The sequence below is a fragment of the Phyllobates terribilis genome, unplaced genomic scaffold (genome assembly GCF_046119375.1).
Source record: "Phyllobates terribilis strain yellow unplaced genomic scaffold, ASM4611937v1 Scaffold_8__6_contigs__length_399053987, whole genome shotgun sequence".
In the NCBI taxonomy this organism is placed as follows: domain Eukaryota; kingdom Metazoa; phylum Chordata; class Amphibia; order Anura; family Dendrobatidae; genus Phyllobates; species Phyllobates terribilis.
In genome coordinates, this window is record NW_027362768.1 from 386,906,761 (window position 1) to 386,925,863 (window position 19,103).

A 19,103-nucleotide genomic window follows, 5' to 3' on the forward strand; every position below is an offset into this window, starting at 1 on the left:
ATCACAGGATGGAACATGTCGCGGGATCGGACTCATGACAGGATTGGACATGTCGCGGGATTGGACTCATCACAGGATGGAACATGTCGCGGGATCGGACTCATCATAGGATGGAACATGTCGCGGGATCGGACTCATCACAGGATGGAACATGTCGCGGGATCGGACTCATCACAGGATTGGACATGTCGCGGGATCGGACTCATCACAGGATGGAACATATCGCGGGATCTGACTCATCACAGGATGGAACATGTCGCGGATCTGACTCATCATAGGATGGAACATGTCGCGGGATCGGACTCCTCACAGGATGGAACATGTCGCGGGATCGGACGCCCGCCCTCGATATCACAGCAGTGTCTGTACACACTGCTGGTATCCTTTGGGTAACATTTCTCCTTGCGGAGAGCGACATGTTGAGCATGTCACGGTGAGGACACTTTTAAAGCTGCAATGCTCCTCTGGGAATATGCAAATTGTCTCTTCAGAGGGCAAGAGTGTATATACCGCTGTACACCCGGGTGACTGAGTGACCAGAGGGGTCCGCAGCCCCCCATGTGGCCACAACTTTCTGGTATGTACAGTACAGACCAAAAGTTTGGACACACCTTCTCATTTAAAGATTTTCCTGTATTTTCTTGACTATGAAAATTGTACATTCACACTGAAGGCATCAAAACTATGAATTAACACATGTGGAATTATATACTTAACAAAAAAGTGTGAAACAACTGAAAATATGTCTTATATTCTAGGGTCTTCACAGTAGCCCCCTTTTGCTTTGATGACTGCTTTGCACACTCTTGGCATTCTCTTGATGAGCTTCAAGAGGTAGTCACCGGAAATGGTCTTCACTTCACAGGTGTGCCCTGTCAGGTTTAATAAGTGGGATTTCTTGCCTTATAAATGGGGTTGGGACCATCAGTTGTGTTGTGCAGAAGTCAGGTGGATACACAGCTGATAGTCCTACTGAATAGACTGTTAGAATTTGTATTATGGCAAGAAAAAAGCAGCTAAGTAAAGAAAAACGAGTGGCCATCATTACTTTAAGAAATGAAGGTCAGTCAGTGCGAAAAATTGGGCAAACTTTGAAAATGTCCCCGAGTGCAGTTGCAAAAACCATCAAGCGCTACAAAGAAACTGGCTCACATGAGGACCGCCCCAGGAAAGGAAGACCAAGAGTCACCTCTGCTTCTGAGGATAAGTTTATCTGAGTCACCAGCCTCAGAAATCGCAGGTTAACAGCAGCTCAGATTAGAGACCAGGTCAATGCCACACAGAGTTCTAGCAGCAGACACATCTCTACAACAACTGTTAAGAGGAGACTTTGTGCAGCAGGCCTTCATGGTAAAATAGCTGCTAGGAAACCACTGCTAAGGACAAGCAACAAGCAGAAGAGACTTGTTTGGGCTAAAGAACACAAGGAATGGACATTAGACCAGTGGAAATCTGTGCTTTGGTCTGATGAGTCCAAATTTGAGCTCTTTGGTTCCAACCACCGTGTCTTTGTGCGACGCAGAGAAGGTGAACGGATGGACTCTACATGCCTGGTTCCCACCGTGAAGCATGGAGGAGGAGGTGTGATGGTGTGGGGGGGCTTTGCTGGTGACACTGTTGGGGATTTATTCAAAATTGAAGGCTTACTGAACCAGCATGGCTACCACAGCATCTTGCAGCGGCATGCTATTCCATCCGGTTTGCGTTTAGTTGGACCATCATTTATTTTTCAACAGGACAATGACCCCAAACACCTCCAGGCTGTGTAAGGGCTATTTGACCAAGAAGGAGAGTGATGGGGTGCTACGCCAGATGACCTGGCCTCCACAGTCACCAGACCTGAACCCAATCGAGATGGTTTGGGGTGAGCTGGACCGCAGAGTGAAGGCAAAAGGGCCAACAAGTGCTAAGCATCTCTGGGAACTCCTTCAAGATTGTTGGAAGACCATTTCCGGTGACTACCTCTTGAAGCTCATCAAGAGAATGCCAAGAGTGTGCAAAGCCGTCATCAAAGCAAAAGGTGGCTACTGTGAAGACCCGAGAATATAAGACATATTTTCATTTGTTTCACACTTTTTTGTTAAGTATATAATTCCACATGTGGTAATTCATAGTTTTGACGCTTTCAGTGTGAATGTACAATTTTCATAGTCAAGAAAATACAGAAAAATCTTTAAATGAGAAGGTGTGTCCAAACTTTTGGTCTGTACTGTATAACGGCAGGAGCAGCAGCTCTGGAGCACAGACTTCTGCCTGTGTTCTGCTGCTCTTCTGATGGTTTTTTTCTATCATCTTCAGGATCTCTGCTTGCTGTTGGTGAATGGGAACATTCTGGTTACCAGGCAGAGTCTTTACTTCTTTTCTGCCCTGTAACTTCTCACAGCTGGGGGTCTGCTGCACTGTACCAGTCCTGCTCACACAGCTGGTGGGGAGTCTCAGTGTATCAGCGTAGGTCTTTAACCCCTTGATGACCGCCATAGCTGTGTACCTGTTCAGCGTGATGGCCTCCCGGAGGCTGTCCGGGTCTCGGATTGGAGGTCGGGCTGCGTTCCTCCGTCTTGCTGAGGCCACCGCTTCCTTCATCGCCAACATTTACATGGACAATCCCGCCCCGGTGCGTCCCCCAAATCAGTGTCGTAGTGACCCCACTGCTCGGACCGCACGCCGCCGAGACAATAAACACAACAGGGCAGATTTGATGATTAAATATGCTTAAAAGTGATGTAAAATTGCCGCGAACACGGCGCCAAAAACGAGGCCTCATCCCGTAAAGCAGAAGACGTCGTCCTGCCGAAGGGAAAGTAAAGAAGGCAAAGATGAGAGAAGCGGCCTGGTCCTGAAGGGTTAATCTGCCCCATCAGATTGAGGTTCTGGTCCGGAGAGTCGGCGCGGACGGCTCCGCTCTGCACCTGCCCTGTCAGCACCGCCGGCCGGCTGGCGCTCCCTTCCTCTGGATTTGATGGTTGTGGAGGACGGGTCACCTTTCCTGACGGATCCGGCTGTCGGGGATGATTCTCCGATGTTTCCTTCATTTTGGCGGCATTAATATTGTAGTGAGGATTCCTTCCGCGTGGCTGAGCAGGCGATTGTGTCAGGCAGGTCCAACGCTTCTCCGTCTACCGGAGATGCCCGGCGGCGCCCATCAGCATCGCCTACCATGTGCCAGGCCGCATTACAATACATCGCCGTCCTGCCAGCCCGCTGCTAATCATTAACAGGAGCCGACAGCTGCTCGTCTGCTCTGCTCGTCATATGCCAGGGCACCACTCACCGCTGCATGAGGGCGCCCCCTGCTGCTGCTGGAGGCTACCACCCTAACACCTGTATAAGAGGGCACGGCCAGCCCGTCTGCCCTCCATTGTGTGATCACAGTAACTTCCCATCACATCTATGGCACATTGACAAATACACACAATGCACTTCTGACGGATGTTACTGGAAACAGTCAGCGAGCTTGTGCACAGATATGTTACTCACCTGTCTCAGCTCCTGGGCAGATCCAGTTACCCAGCGCCTCCTCTGCAGTCACAAGTTCAGGTCTTGTAGACCGGTTCAGCCGCTGTTACACCAGCTGAGTATTCAGGTATTTTGGGGTCTTCACTAGCATGTCATCGCTTCTTGTGCCACCTGCCATGCCCAGCTCTGCCACATACCCCAGCACTCTGCTACTTCTCCAGTGTGCCTCCTGACAATCCCAGACTTATTACATCATCGGGCTGTTATACATAAGCAATAGTGTTCTTCCTGACATAACCTTCTCTGCCGTACTGCTGGGCTCAGCTACATCACCACAAGTGTGTCTCCTGCTACACTGCTGGGCTCTGCTACATCACCACAAGTGTGTCTCCTGCTACACTGCTGGACTCTGCTACATCACCACAAGTGTGTCTCCTGCTACACTGCTGGACTCTGCTACATCACCACAAGTGTGTCTCCTGCTACACTCTACTACATCACCACAAGTGTGTCTCCTACTACACTGCTGGGCTCTGCTACATCATCACAAGTGTGTCTCCTACTACACTGCTGGACTCTGCTACATCACCACAAGTGTGTCTCCTGCTACACTCTGCTACATCACCACAAGTGTGTCTCCTACTACACTGCTGGACTCTGCTACATCACCACAAGTGTGTCTCCTACTACACTGCTGGGCTCAGCTACATCACCACAAGTGTGTCTCCTGCTACACTCTGCTACATCACCACAAGTGTGTCTCCTACTACACTGCTGGACTCTGCTACATCACCACAAGTGTGTCTCCTGCTACACTGCTGGGCTCTGCTACATCACCACAAGTGTGTCTCCTACTACACTGCTGGGCTCTGCTACATCACCACAAGTGTGTCTCCTACTACACTGCTGGGCTCAGCTACGTCACCACAAGTGTGTCTCCTGCTACACTGCTGGACTCTGCTACATCACCACAAGTGTGTCTCCTGCTACACTGCTGGACTCTGCTACATCACCACAAGTGTGTCTCCTGCTACACTCTGCTACATCACCACTAGTGTCTCCTGCTACACTGCTGGACTCTGCTACATCACCACAAGTGTGTCTCCTGCTACACTGCTGGGCTCAGCTACGTCACCACAAGTGTGTCTCCTGCTACACTGCTGGACTCAGCTACGTCACCACAAGTGTATCTCCTGCTACACTCTGCTACATCACCACTAGTGTCTCCTGCTACACTGCTGGGCTCAGCTACGTCACCACAAGTGTGTCTCCTGCTACACTGCTGGGCTCTGCTACATCACCACAAGTGTGTCTCCTGCTACACTGCTGGACTCTGCTACAGCACCACAAGTGTATCTCCTGCTACACTCTGCTACATCACCACTAGTGTCTCCTGCTACACTGCTGGGCTCTGCTACATCACCACAAGTGTGTCTCCTGCTACACTGCTGGACTCTGCTACATCACCACAAGTGTGTCTCCTGCTACACTCTGCTACATCACCACAAGTGTGTCTCCTGCTACACCGCTGGACTCTGCTACAGCACCACAAGTGTGTCTCCTGCTACACTCTGCTACATCACCACAAGTGTGTCTCCTGCTACACTGCTGGGCTCTGCTACATCACCACAAGTGTGTCTCCTACTACACTGCTGGGCTCAGCTACGTCACCACAAGTGTGTCTCCTGCTACACTGCTGGACTCTGCTACATCACCACAAGTGTGTCTCCTGCTACACTGTGCTACATCACCACTAGTGTCTCCTGCTACACTGCTGGACTCTGCTACATCACCACAAGTGTGTCTCCTGCTACACTGCTGGGCTCAGCTACGTCACCACAAGTGTGTCTCCTGCTACACTGCTGGACTCAGCTACGTCACCACAAGTGTGTCTCCTGCTACACTGCTGGACTCTGCTACGTCACCACAAGTGTGTCTCCTGCTACACTGCTGGGCTCTGTTATTTCACTACAGGCAAGTCTCCAGTCATGTATTCCTGGCTTCCCTGTTCTCTGATGGGCTGCAATTCTTGGTCCTGTCTCGACCCACAGTAAATGCCCGGTCAGTCAATCACTGGGTGAAGCCGTCACCGCTGCGGGCAGTGATCGGCACAGCGGGCAATTCCACCAGGAACTGTAGATTCGAATGAACCGGATTCATGAAGGGACAGGAGTGGTGGGGGAGGGGCAGTATTACAACTTCTTTTGGTACTTGAAACCTTTAAAAGAACAAATTGCCCCCATTGTGATCCTGGCGTCCGTCAGGTGCGGCCAGGACCCATCACACGTCAGACCCCGCAGGTTGCTCCTTCTACATCTGTTCTTTTGTTTTTTGGGGGGATGTGAATTCATGTTCTTCACCATTTATAATCGTGAGCGCCACCAGCAGGAGACGAGCGTCCCCCGCGCCGCTGATCGCTCCACTCATGCACATTGTTACTGGTTCGTCCAGGAAGGATCCCAGTTACCAGAGCAACTCGCAGAGGAGATGGAAACTTGTTGCCTTGGCTGAGCTCCAAGAAAAGCGATCAAGAGCGAGAGGGCGGCGGCGCGGACCTGAGCGGCTTCATGTGACTGACACGGCCCAATGGGTGACTGCAGACCGTGCTGCAAATAGAAAGCTGCGGCATCTGCACTCAGAGCTGACATCCGTCACCATGTCAGCAAAGATCAGCACTAGTGATGAGCGAGCATGCTCGTTACTCGAGATTTACGAGCATGCTCGGGTGCTCGCCGAGTATCTTCAGCGTGCTCGGCCGTTATGTTTGAGTCACACCTGTGCATGATTTGCGACAGCTGTTTGACAGCTTTAATACATGTGAGGAATGCTGGTTTCTTAGGCATTCCTCACGTCTTAAAGCTGTCAGTCGCAAATCATGCACACGGAGTGACTCAAACATAACGGCCGAGCACGCTGAAGATACTCGGCGAGCACCCGAGCATGGTCGCCGAAAGGGTTAACAGAGCATGCTCGCTCATCACTAATCAGCACCACTTCTACTGCCTCTAGTCACAGTCACAGCTGCACTCACCATTATGCAGCATCTTTTTATTATACTGTAGTCGTAACCAGTGCACCTCATCATGTCTTATCCTCCAGTCACCTCCAGAGCTGCGGTCACTATTCTGCTGTTACCTCATGTCTTATCCTCCAGTCATCTCCGGAGCTGTAGTCACTATTTTGCTGTTACATCTTGTCTTATTCTCTAGTCACCTCCAGAGCTGCAGTCACTATTCTGCCGTTACATTGAGTTTTCTCAGATACAGCCATAGTTCTGCTTTCTCCCCCTTTTCACTTGCTGGTTGCAGAAGTCTATGCCAGTGCTGCCCCCTGCTGTTTCATTGTCTCGTTGGCTTCTCAGGTGCCTTATGGGTTTTGTCATTATACCAAGAATGTCGAGAATCCCTGCTGTGGTGCATTGTGGGATTTAGAATAATTCTGCATTTTCTACAATGCTCTCCATCAGCATGTGCAGAATTGTAAATGCAGCTCTGGATGTAACTGGAGTATAAGACCAAAGATTGGCACAAGACCAGGAAAGCAAAGTACAGAAAAAATTATATTAAACAGTATTTTAAGTGCAGGCTGCAGACTAGAAGCTCGAGCAGCATCGCTGCGCTGTGATTGGGGGGTGCAGCAGATCCGTGCACGCTGCCGCCTGCCCACACACTGCCGCAGATCGTGTGCTGTGATTGGGGGGTGCAGCAGATCCGTGCACGCTGCCGCCTGCCCACACACTGCCGCAGATCGTGCGCTGTGATTGGGGGGTGCAGCAGATCCGTGCACGCTGCCGCCTGCCCACACACTGCCGCAGATCGTGTGCTGTGATTGGGGGGGTGCAGCAGATCCGTGCACGCTGCCGCCTGCCCACACACTGCCGCAGATCGTGTGCTGTGATTGGGGGGTGCAGCAGATCCGTGCACGCTGCCGCCTGCCCACACACTGCCGCAGATCGTGTGCTGTGATTGGGGGGGTGCAGCAGATCCGTGCACGCTGCCGCCTGCCCACACACTGCCGCAGATCGTGTGCTGTGATTGGGGGATGCAGCAGATCCGTGCACGCTGCCGCCTGCCCACACACTGCCGCAGATCGTGTGCTGTGATTGGGGGGTGCAGCAGATCCATGCACGCTGCCGCCTGCCCACACACTGCCGCATATCGTGTGCTGTGATTGGGGGGTGCAGCAGATCCGTGCACGCTGCCGCCTGCCCACACACTGCCGCAGATCGTGTGCTGTGATTGGGGGGTGCAGCAGATCCGTGCACGCTGCCGCCTGCCCACACACTGCCGCAGATCGTGTGCTGTGATTGGGGGGGTGCAGCAGATCCGTGCACGCTGCCGTCTGCCCACACACTGCTGCAGATCGTGTGCTGTGATTGGGGGGGGTGCAGCAGATCCGTGCACGCTGCCGTCTGCCCACACACTGCCGCAGATCGTGCGCTATGATTGGGGGGTGCAGCAGATCCGTGCACGCAGCCGTCTGCCCACACACTGCCGCAGATTGTGTGCTGTGATTGGGGGGTGCAGCAGATCCGTGCACGCAGCCGTCTGCCCACACACTGCCGCAGATTGTGTGCTGTGATTGGGGGGGTGCAGCAGATCCGTGCACGCTGCCGCCTGCCCACACACTGCCGCAGATCGTGTGCTGTGATTGGGGGATGCAGCAGATCCGTGCACGCTGCCGCCTGCCCACACACTGCCGCAGATCGTGTGCTGTGATTGGGGGGTGCAGCAGATCCGTGCACGCTGCCGCCTGCCCACACACTGCCGCATATCGTGTGCTGTGATTGGGGGGTGCAGCAGATCCGTGCACGCTGCCGCCTGCCCACACACTGCCGCAGATCGTGTGCTGTGATTGGGGGGTGCAGCAGATCCGTGCACGCTGCCGCCTGCCCACACACTGCCGCAGATCGTGTGCTGTGATTGGGGGGGTGCAGCAGATCCGTGCACGCTGCCGTCTGCCCACACACTGCCGCAGATCGTGTGCTGTGATTGGGGGGGGTGCAGCAGATCCGTGCACGCTGCCGTCTGCCCACACACTGCCGCAGATCGTGCGCTATGATTGGGGGGTGCAGCAGATCCGTGCACGCTGCCGTCTGCCCACACACTGCTGCAGATCGTGCGCTGTGATTGGGGGGTGCAGCAGATCCGTGCACGCTGCCGTCTGCCCACACACTGCCGCAGATCGTGTGCTGTGATTGGGGGGTGCAGCAGATCCGTGCACGCTGCCGTCTGCCCACACACTGCCGCAGATCGTGTGCTGTGATTGGGGGGTGCAGCAGATCCGTGCACGCTGCCGTCTGCCCACACACTGCCGCAGATGGTGCGCTGTGATTGGTGGGTGCAGCAGATCCGTGCACGCTGCCGTCTGCCCACACACTGCTGCAGATCGTGTGCTGTGATTGGGGGGTGCAGCAGATCCGTGCACGCTGCCGTCTGCCCACACACTGCTGCAGATCGTTCGCTGTGATTGGGGGGTGCAGCAGATCCGTGCACGCTGCCGTCTGCCCACACACTGCCGCAGATCGTGTGCTGTGATTGGGGGGTGCAGCAGATCCGTGCACGCTGCCTTCTGCCCACACACTGCTGCAGATCGTGTGCTGTGATTGGGGGGTGCAGCAGATCCGTGCACGCTGCCGTGTGCCACACACTGCCGCAGATCGTGTGCTGTGATTGGGTGGTGCAGCAGATCCGTGCACGCTGCCGTCTGCCCACACACTGCCGCAGATCGTGTGCTGTGATTGGGGGGGTGCAGCAGATCCGTGCACACTGCCGCAGATCGTGCGCTGTGATTGGGGGGTGCAGCAGATCCGTGCACGCAGCCGTCTGCCCACACACTGCTGCAGATCGTGTGCTGTGATTGGGGGGTGCAGCAGATCCGTGCACGCTGCCGTCTGCCCACACACTGCTGCAGATCGTGTGCTGTGATTGGGGGGTGCAGCAGATCCGTGCACGCTGCCGTCTGCCCACACACTGCTGCAGATCGTGCGCTGTGATTGGTGGGTGCAGCAGATCCGTGCACGCTGCCGTCTGCCCACACACTGCCGCAGATCGTGTGCTGTGATTGGGGGGTGCAGCAGATCCGTGCACGCTGCCTTCTGGCCACACACTGCTGCAGATCGTATGCTGTGATTGGGGGGTGCAGCAGATCCGTGCACGCTGCCTTCTGCCCACACACTGCCGCAGATCGTGTGCTGTGATTGGGGGGTGCAGCAGATCCGTGCACGCTGCCTTCTGGCCACACACTGCTGCAGATCGTATGCTGTGATTGGGGGGTGCAGCAGATCCGTGCACGCTGCCTTCTGGCCACACACTGCTGCAGATCGTATGCTGTGATTGGGGGGTGCAGCAGATCCGTGCACGCTGCCTTCTGCCCACACACTGCTGCAGATCGTGTGCTGTGATTGGCAGATGAGACAATGACTCGATCGCTCGTCACTTCAGCAGCGCGATAAGGAGCAGAAGACTGCAGCAAATCACCAGGATCTCACCGGAGAGCAATGTGATCGCAGGGTAAAGTGACCGCACCGCGGGGGGCGAGCGCGGACCCTGAACAGCAGGGGCTGCAGGGACACAAGGAGCGATGAGAGCCGGACTATCAGATCTTCTGGATTATCGGACACTGGAGATGAGCAGTTTGAATTGTGCTGTCCTGATCCGGCATCCAGCGGTTCTCAGTACAGACCACCGGACCAGGACCGAACTGCTCATCTAACCGGACAGACAGGCAGAGCAGTCTACAGACCGTCTCTTGTGAGCAGTCTACGGACCGTCTCTTGTGAGCAGTCTACGGACCGTCTCTTGTGAGCAGTCTACGGACCGTCTCTTGTGAGCAGTCTACGGACCGCCTCTTGTGAGCTGTGGCTCGGCGGCGAACAAGGGTAATACTCTGCAGCCTCCTGATATAAGGAATGCTCTGCAGCCTCCTGATATAAGGAATGCTCTGCAGCCTCCTGATATAAGGAACGCTCTGTAGCCTCCTGATATAAGGAACGCTCTGCAGCCTCCTGATATACGGAACCCTCTGAAGCCTCCTGATATAAGGAACGCTCTGTAGCCTCCTGATATAAGGAATGCTCTGCGGCCTCCTGATATAAGGAATGCTCTGCAGCCTCCTGATATAAGGAATGCTCTGCAGCCTCCTGATATAAGGAATGCTCTGCAGCCTCCTGATATAAGGAACGCTCTGTAGCCTCCTGATATAAGGAATGCTCTGTAGCCTCCTGATATAAGGAACGCTCTGTAGCCTCCTGATATAAGGAATGCTCTGCAGCCTCCTGATATACGGAACGCTCTGCAGCCTCCTGATATACGGAACGCTCTGTAGCCTCCTGATATAAGGAACGCTCTGTAGCCTCCTGATATAAGGAACGCTCTGTAGCCTCCTGATATAAGGAATGCTCTGCAGCCTCCTGATATACGGAACGCTCTGTAGCCTCCTGATATAAGGAATGCTCTGTAGCCTCCTGATATAAGGAACGCTCTGTAGCCTCCTGATATAAGGAATGCTCTGCAGCCTCCTGATATACGGAACGCTCTGCAGCCTCCTGATATAAGGAATGCTCTGCAGCCTCCTGATATACGGAACGCTCTGTAGCCTCCTGATATAAGGAATGCTCTGCAGCCTCCTGATATACGGAACGCTCTGCAGCCTCCTGATATAAGGAACGCTCTGCAGCCTCCTGATATACGGAACCCTCTGAAGCCTCCTGATATAAGGAACGCTCTGTAGCCTCCTGATATAAGGAACGCTCTGTAGCCTCCTGATATAAGGAACGCTCTGTAGCCTCCTGATATAAGGAATGCTCTGCAGCCTCCTGATATACGGAACGCTCTGCAGCCTCCTGATATAAGGAATGCTCTGCAGCCTCCTGATATACGGAACGCTCTGCAGCCTCCTGATATAAGGAATGCTCTGCAGCCTCCTGATATACGGAACGCTCTGCAGCCTCCTGATATACGGAACGCTCTGTAGCCTCCTGATATAAGGAATGCTCTGTAGCCTCCTGATATAAGGAACGCTCTGTAGCCTCCTGATATAAGGAATGCTCTGCAGCCTCCTGATATACGGAACGCTCTGCAGCCTCCTGATATACGGAACGCTCTGTAGCCTCCTGATATAAGGAATGCTCTGTAGCCTCCTGATATAAGGAACGCTCTGTAGCCTCCTGATATAAGGAACGCTCTGTAGCCTCCTGATATAAGGAATGCTCTGCAGCCTCCTGATATACGGAACGCTCTGCAGCCTCCTGATATAAGGAACGCTCTGCAGCCTCCTGATATACGGAACGCTCTGTAGCCTCCTGATATAAGGAATGCTCTGCAGCCTCCTGATATACGGAACGCTCTGCAGCCTCCTGATATAAGGAACGCTCTGCAGCCTCCTGATATACGGAACCCTCTGTAGCCTCCTGATATAAGGAACGCTCTGTAGCCTCCTGATATAAGGAACGCTCTGTAGCCTCCTGATATAAGGAATGCTCTGCAGCCTCCTGATATACGGAACGCTCTGCAGCCTCCTGATATAAGGAATGCTCTGCAGCCTCCTGATATACGGAACGCTCTGCAGCCTCCTGATATAAGGAACGCTCTGCAGCCTCCTGATATAAGTTTTGTTTCACTTCTTCACCAATTTTCCGATCTTTGCTTGCAAGAAGAGACAATTCTGTCCTGGCCTTGCTCTCGCAGCTGAAGGGTTGGCACTGTGTGTCAGTCCGGAGGAGAGCCCGGGACAGGAGGGAGGTCCGCGCTCCCGGGTTTTGCATTTGGACGGTTTCCATTCTCCGGCAGCGAGCAGAGATCTGCAGGTGATGAGAGAACAAGATTTGGCATGAAGGTGTCATGGACCAGCGGCTCCTGGACCGCTGCGCCCGGCTGTGTGACTAACCCGTGCTGTCTCTTCTCTCTCGTGCTGTCTCTTCTCTCCCGCGCTGTCTCTTCTCTCTCGCGCTGTCTCTTCTCTCTCGCGCTGTCTCTTCTCTCCCGCGCTGTCTCTTCTCTCCCGCGCTGTCTCTTCTCTCCCGCGCTGTCTCTTCTCTCTCGTGCTGTCTCTTCTCTCCCGCGCTGTCTCTTCTCTCTCGTGCTGTCTCTTCTCTCTCGTGCTGTCTCTTCTCTCCCGCGCTGTCTCTTCTCTCCCGCGCTGTCTCTTCTCTCCCGCGCTGTCTCTTCTCTCCCGCGCTGTCTCTTCTCTCCCGCGCTGTCTCTTCTCTCCCGCGCTGTCTCTTCTCTCCCGCGCTGTCTCTTCTCTCTCGCGCTGTCTCTTCTCTCTCGCGCTGTCTCTTCTCTCCCGCGCTGTCTCTTCTCTCCCGCGCTGTCTCTTCTCTCCCGCGCTGTCTCTTCTCTCCCGCGCTGTCTCTTCTCTCTCGCGCTGTCTCTTCTCTCTCGCGCTGTCTCTTCTCTCCCGCGCTGTCTCTTCTCTCTCGTGCTGTCTCTTCTCTCTCGTGCTGTCTCTTCTCTCTCGTGCTGTCTCTTCTCTCCCGCGCTGTCTCTTCTCTCTCGCGCTGTCTCTTCTCTCTCGCGCTGTCTCTTCTCTCCCGCGCTGTCTCTTCTCTCCCGCACTGTCTCTTCTCTCCCGCGCTGTCTCTTCTCTCTCATGCTGTCTCTTCTCTCTCGCGCTGTCTCTTCTCTCCCGCGCTGTCTCTTCTCTCCCGCGCTGTCTCTTCTCTCCCGCGCTGTCTCTTCTCTCCCGCGCTGTCTCTTCTCTCCCGCGCTGTCTCTTCTCTCCCGCGCTGTCTCTTCTCTCTCGTGCTGTCTCTTCTCTCTCGTGCTGTCTCTTCTCTCCCGCGCTGTCTCTTCTCTCTCATGCTGTCTCTTCTCTCCCGCGCTGTCTCTTCTCTCCCGCGCTGTCTCTTCTCTCCCACGCTGTCTCTTCTCTCCCGCGCTGTCTCTTCTCTCCCGCGCTGTCTCTTCTCTCTCGCGCTGTCTCTTCTCTCTCGCGCTGTCTCTTCTCTCTCGCGCTGTCTCTTCTCTCTCGCGCTGTCTCTTCTCTCTCGCGCTGTCTCTTCTCTCACGTGCTGTCTCGTCTCGCCCCGGGACGTCTCGCCCGCAGAAGCACAAGGTGGACCTCTTCTACAAGCTGCGGCATGTGATGAACGAGGTGATTGACCTGCGCCGGCAGCTGCTCTCCGGTCACCTCACCCAGGACCAGGTGCGCGAGGTCAAGAGACATCTGACAGTGCGGCTCGACTGGGGCAATGAGTGAGTATCAGTCCGGGCACCAATGATGGGAGTGATGCTGCACCAGCGCGGCCCCCACACTACAACCCCCATCCTCTCTTGCAGACACCTGGGTCTGGACTTAGTTCCCCGCAGGGAGTTTGAAGCCGTAGACTCCGATCAGATCAGCGTCTCGGACTTATACAAGATGGTGAGAACCTCATCAACTACAACTCCCAGCATGAACTGATGGCTCGCGGAGAGCGCAGCCGGGGAAGACAAGTGCATAATGAACCTGTCCTCATATCCAACGCTGCACTCCAGGAGGACAAAGGGGACGTCCTCAATAAGAAAAACATGGCTCCAGTAACAGCGCCACCCTGTCTGCAGGTTGTGTCTGGTATCGCAGCTCAGTCCCAGTCACATCAGTGATGCTGCAATACCAGGTGGACGAGGGGCGGGGCCATGATCAGGGGGGCGGGGTCGTGATCAGGTGGACTCGGGCGGGGCCGTGACCAGGTGGATGAGTGGCGGGGATGGGGCCGTGACCAGATGTATGAGGGGCGAGGCCGTGACCAGGTGGGCGAGGGTGGGGCCGTGAGCAGGTGCATGAGGGGTGGGGCCGTGAGCAGGTTGACGAGGGGCTGGGTTGTGACCAGGTGGTCGAGGGGTGGGGTTGTGACCAGGTGGATGGAGGCGGGGCCGTGACCATGTGGACAAGAGGCGGAGTTGTGACCAGGTGGACGAGGGGCGGGGCCGTGAACACGTGGGCGGGGCAGGGCCGTGACCAGGTGGACGGGGCCGTGACCAGGTGGACGGGCGCGAGGCTGTGTTCAGGTGGGTGAGGCCGGGGCCGTGACCAGAGGGCGGGGCCGCAACCAGGTGGACGGGGCAGGGCCGTGACCAGGGGGCGGGGCTGTGACCAGGAAGATGAGGGTGGGCTGTGACCAGGGGGCGGGGCTGTGACAGGGGCGTGGCCGGAACCAGATGGATGGGGGCGGGGCCGCAACCAGATGGACGAAGCGGGGCCGTGACCAGGTGAACGGGGCGGGGCCGTGACCAGGTGGATGAGGGGCGGGGACGTGACCAGATGGGTGAGGGCGGGGCCGTGACCAGGTGGGCGAGGGTGGGGCCGAGAGCAGGTGGATGAAGGGCGGGGCCGTGAGCAGGTGGACGAGGGGCGGGGCCGTGACCATGTGGACGAGGGGCGGGGCCGTGGCCAGGTGGACGGGGCGGAGTTGTGACCAGGTGGACGAGGGGCGGGGCCGTGACCTGGTGGATGGGGCGGGGCCGTGACCAGGTGGACGGGCGCGAGGCTGTGTTCAGGTGGGTGAGGGCAGGGCCGTGACCAGGGGGCGGACTGTGACCAGGAAGATGAGGGCGGGCCGTGACCAGGGGGCGGGGCCGTGACAAGGGCGAGGCCGGAACCAGGTGGATAAGGGCGGGGCGGCGACCGGATGGACGGGGCGGGGCCGTGACCATGTGGGCGGGGCGGGGCCGTGACCATGTGGGCGGGGCAGGGCTGTGACCATGTGGGCGGGGCGGGGCTGTGACCAGGTGGGCGGAGGCGGGGCTGTGACCAGGTGGATGGGGGCCGCGACTAGATGGACAAGGGCGGGGCCGTGACCATGTGGGCGGGGCTGTGACCAGGTGGACGGAGACAGGGGCGGGGCTGTGTCTGGAGGAAGCCGCCATATATCTAATACCCCAGAGATTCAGTCTGAGAAGATGGCAGGTCCTGTTCTGAAATCGCTCTCATCCAGTCAGCAGCTCTGAAGCACATCATGTGACAGACATCCTTTCTTACTAGACTAATTGGCTGCATCACATGATCATTCTCAAACCTGCTGATTGGCTGAGAGGGAGCATGTGATGCACCATGTGACTTATCAGAACCAGGAATTGGTTTCGTTTTATTTTCTGTTACTTTGAAAATCCCCCCTGATATATGAAAGGCTATAAGGGGCCTCCGCTCTCTCTGTGTTGTCTGCGCTCCGCTCTCTCTGTGTTGTCTGCGCTCCGCTTTCTGTGTTGTCTGCGCTCCGCTCTCTCTGTGTTGTCTGCGCTCCGCTCTCTCTGTGTTGTCTGCGCTCCGCTCTCTCTGTGTTGTCTGCGCTCCGCTCTCTCTGTGTTGTCTGCGCTCCGCTTTCTGTGTTGTCTGCGCTCCGCTTTCTGTGTTGTCTGTGCTCCGCTCTCTCTGTGTTGTTTGCTCTCCGCTCTCTCTGTGTTGTCTGCGCTCCGCTCTCTCTGTGTTGTTTGCTCTCCGCTCTCTCTGTGTTGTCTGCGCTCCGCTCTCTCTGTGTTGTTTGCTCTCCGCTCTCTCTGTGTTGTCTGCGCTCCGCTCTCTCTGTGTTGTCTGCGCTCCGCTCTCTGTGTTGTCTGCGCTCCGCTCTCTCTGTGTTGTCTGCGCTCCGCTCTCTCTGTGTTGTCTGCGCTCCGCTTTCTGTGTTGTCTGCGCTCCGCTCTCTCTGTGTTGTCTGCGCTCCGCTCTCTCTGTGTTGTCTGCGCTCCGCTCTCTCTGTGTTGTCTGCGCTCCGCTCTCTCTGTGTTGTCTGCGCTCCGCTCTCTCTGGCGCTCCGCTCTCTGTGTTGTCTGCGCTCCGCTCTCTCTGGCTCTCCGCTCTCTCTGTGTTGTCTGCGCTCCGCTCTCTCTGGCTCTCCGCTCTCTCTGTGTTGTCTGCGCTCCGCTCTCTCTGGCTCTCCGCTCTCTCTGTGTTGTCTGCGCTCCGCTCTCTGTGTTGTCTGCGCTCCGCTCTCTGTGTTGTCTGCGCTCCGCTCTCTCTGTGTTGTCTGCGCTCCGCTCTCTCTGTGTTGTCTGCGCTCCGCTCTCTCTGTGTTGTCTGCGCTCCGCTCTCTCTGTGTTGTCTGCGCTCCGCTCTCTCTGTGTTGTCTGCGCTCCGCTCTCTCTGTGTTGTCTGCGCTCCGCTCTCTCTGTGTTGTCTGCGCTCCGCTCTCTCTGTGTTGTCTGCGCTCCGCTCTCTCTGTGTTGTCTGCGCTCCGCTCTCTCTGTGTTGTCTGCGCTCCGCTCTCTGTGTTGTCTGCGCTCCGCTCTCTGTGTCGTCTGCGCTCCGCTCTCTCTGGCGCTCCGCTCTCTGTGTTGTCTGCGCTCCGCTCTCTCTGTGTTGTCTGCGCTCCGCTCTCTCTGTGTTGTCTGCGCTCCGCTCTCTCTGTGTTGTCTGCGCTCCGCTCTCTCTGTGTTGTCTGCGCTCCGCTCTCTCTGTGTTGTCTGCGCTCCGCTCTCTCTGTGTTGTCTGCGCTCCGCTCTCTGTGTTGTCTGCGCTCCGCTCTCTGTGTCGTCTGCGCTCCGCTCTCTCTGGCGCTCCGCTCTCTGTGTTGTCTGCGCTCCGCTCTCTCTGTGTTGTCTGCGCTCCGCTCTCTGTGTTGTCTGCGCTCCGCTCTCTGTGTCGTCTGCGCTCCGCTCTCTCTGGCGCTCCGCTCTCTGTGTCGTCTGCGCTCGGTAGGACGCAGTTCACACTTTGTCGCTCAGGATTCCGGTAACTTTGTGACGTTTTCTTTGCAGCATCTGTCGAGTCGTCACAGCGTTCAGCAGAGCACGAACCAGGTAATGGGGGCAGCGGAATGTGGGTGACAGCGGGGGGAGGGGGCAGTGGAAAGTGGGTGACAGAGGGGGAGGGGGCAGTGGAAAGTGGGTGACAGGGGGGGAGGGGGCAGCTGAATGTGGGTGACAGCGGCGGGAGGGGGCAGTGGAAAGTGGGTGACAGGGGGGGGAGGGGGCAGCTGAATGTGGGTGACAGCGGGGGGAGGGGGCAGTGGAAAGTGGGTGACAGGGGGGGAGGGGGCAGCTGAATGTGGGTGACAGCGGCGGGAGGGGGCAGTGGAAAGTGGGTGACAGGGGGGGGGAGGGGGCAGCTGAATGTGGGTGACAGCGGCGGGAGGGGGCAGTGGAAAGTGGGTGACCGGGGGGAGGGGGCAGCTGAATGTGGGTGACGGCCGGGGGAGGGGGCAGCTGAATGTGGGTGACAGCGGGGGGAGGGGGCAGCTGAATGTGGGTGACGGCCGGGGGAGGGGGCAGCTGAATGTGGGTGACGGCGGGGGGAGGGGGATGCTGAATGTGGGTGACGGCGGGGGGTGGGGCAGCAGAATGTGGGTGACGGCGGTTGGAGGGGGCAGCGGAATGTGGGTGACGGCGGGGGGAGGGGGATGCTGAATGTGGGTGACGGCGGGGGGTAGGGCAGCGGAATGTGGGTGACGGCGGGGGGAGGGGGATGCTGAATGTGGGTGACGGCGGGGGGTGGGGCAGCAGAATGTGGGTGACGGCGGTTGGAGGGGGCAGCGGAATGTGGGTGACGGCGGGGGGAGGGGGATGCTGAATGTGGGTGACGGCGGGGGGTGGGGCAGCGGAATGTGGGTGACGGCGGGGGGAGGGACAGCGGAATGTGGGTGACGGCGGGGGGAGGGGGCAGCGGAATGTGGGTGACGGCGGGGGGAGGGGCAGCGGAATGTGGGTGACGGCGGGGGGAGGGGCAGCGGAATGTGGGTGACAGTGGGGGGGGGGGGACTGCGCCCACCCTGACCTGTGAGGGAACGATGGCGGCCATCACGGCCTGGGCGATGCAGACCCTGGCTCCAGGACACTGACATCCAGTGCGGCTGCTGTCACTCCCAGCTTTCCCAGGATCCTGAGTGGAGAACGTGGACCCCCCCCCATCGGCGCCCGGTGCAGAGCGGTAGACGTGGGCTCCGCGCGCTCTGCACTGACGTCCTGGGGCGGTCACAGCAGAGCATTATGGGAGGTGCGGGGGACATCGTGCTGACATCTAGACTGCGGCTGACAGGTGACCTGATTTGCTGTCACAGGCAGAGACCCTGCGTCAGCGGCACAAGGAGCCCCGGGCCCCGGTCCCGCACCACCTGCTGCTCAACCTGAAGAGCTTCACTCACAGCAACATCGGGGAGGACGTGGATCTCTTCTTCTCCCTGTACGACATGCGGGAGGCTCGTCAAATCAGGTGATTCTCGCCCCATCGCCCCGATATGGCTGTCCTCTCACCCATGTGTCCCTGCCTCGGGTCTTGCTGCCAACGTGTCACATTAACCCCTGTCTCTCCTGCTAGCGAGAGGTTCATGGTTCGACTGAACAAGAATGGAGGCCCCAGAAATCCAGAGAAGCCGGAGCGACTCAGCGCCTTATTCACCGTACGTGACACATGAGAATCCCGCCAGACTCGCACACAACCACTGCACCAGCGGAAATCACAATACCGCAGATATCTGCCACATGGCAAAGTGCAGAACATCATAGAGCAGAAAATACAGGAGAAATCAGTGCAGAACAGTGAGTGCAGCTCTGGAGTATAGTACAGGAGGTAACTCAGGATCAGTAATGTAATGTATATACACAGTGACTGCACCAGCAGAATAGTGAGTGCAGCTCTGGAGTATAATACAGGAGGTAACTCAGGATCCGTAATGTAATGTATGTACACAGTGACTGCACCAGCAGAATAGTGAATGCAGCTCTGGAGTATAATAC

At 56.9% G+C, this 19,103-nt stretch overlaps 1 protein-coding gene across 5 annotated transcripts in view; it reads left to right on the forward strand.

Moving 5' to 3' along the window:
- DOCK3 (dedicator of cytokinesis 3) overlaps positions 1-19,103 on the forward strand; it is a 260,038-nt gene that overhangs the window by 132,220 nt on the left and 108,715 nt on the right. For all 5 annotated transcript variants that reach the window (XM_073645146.1, XM_073645148.1, XM_073645145.1 and 2 more), the window contains 5 exons: positions 13,504-13,652; positions 13,737-13,821; positions 17,130-17,171; positions 18,428-18,579; positions 18,685-18,766. In XM_073645146.1, coding sequence (XP_073501247.1) covers positions 13,504-13,652; positions 13,737-13,821; positions 17,130-17,171; positions 18,428-18,579; positions 18,685-18,766 — 510 coding nt within the window. The remainder of the gene's footprint in view (positions 1-13,503; positions 13,653-13,736; positions 13,822-17,129; positions 17,172-18,427; positions 18,580-18,684; positions 18,767-19,103) is intronic.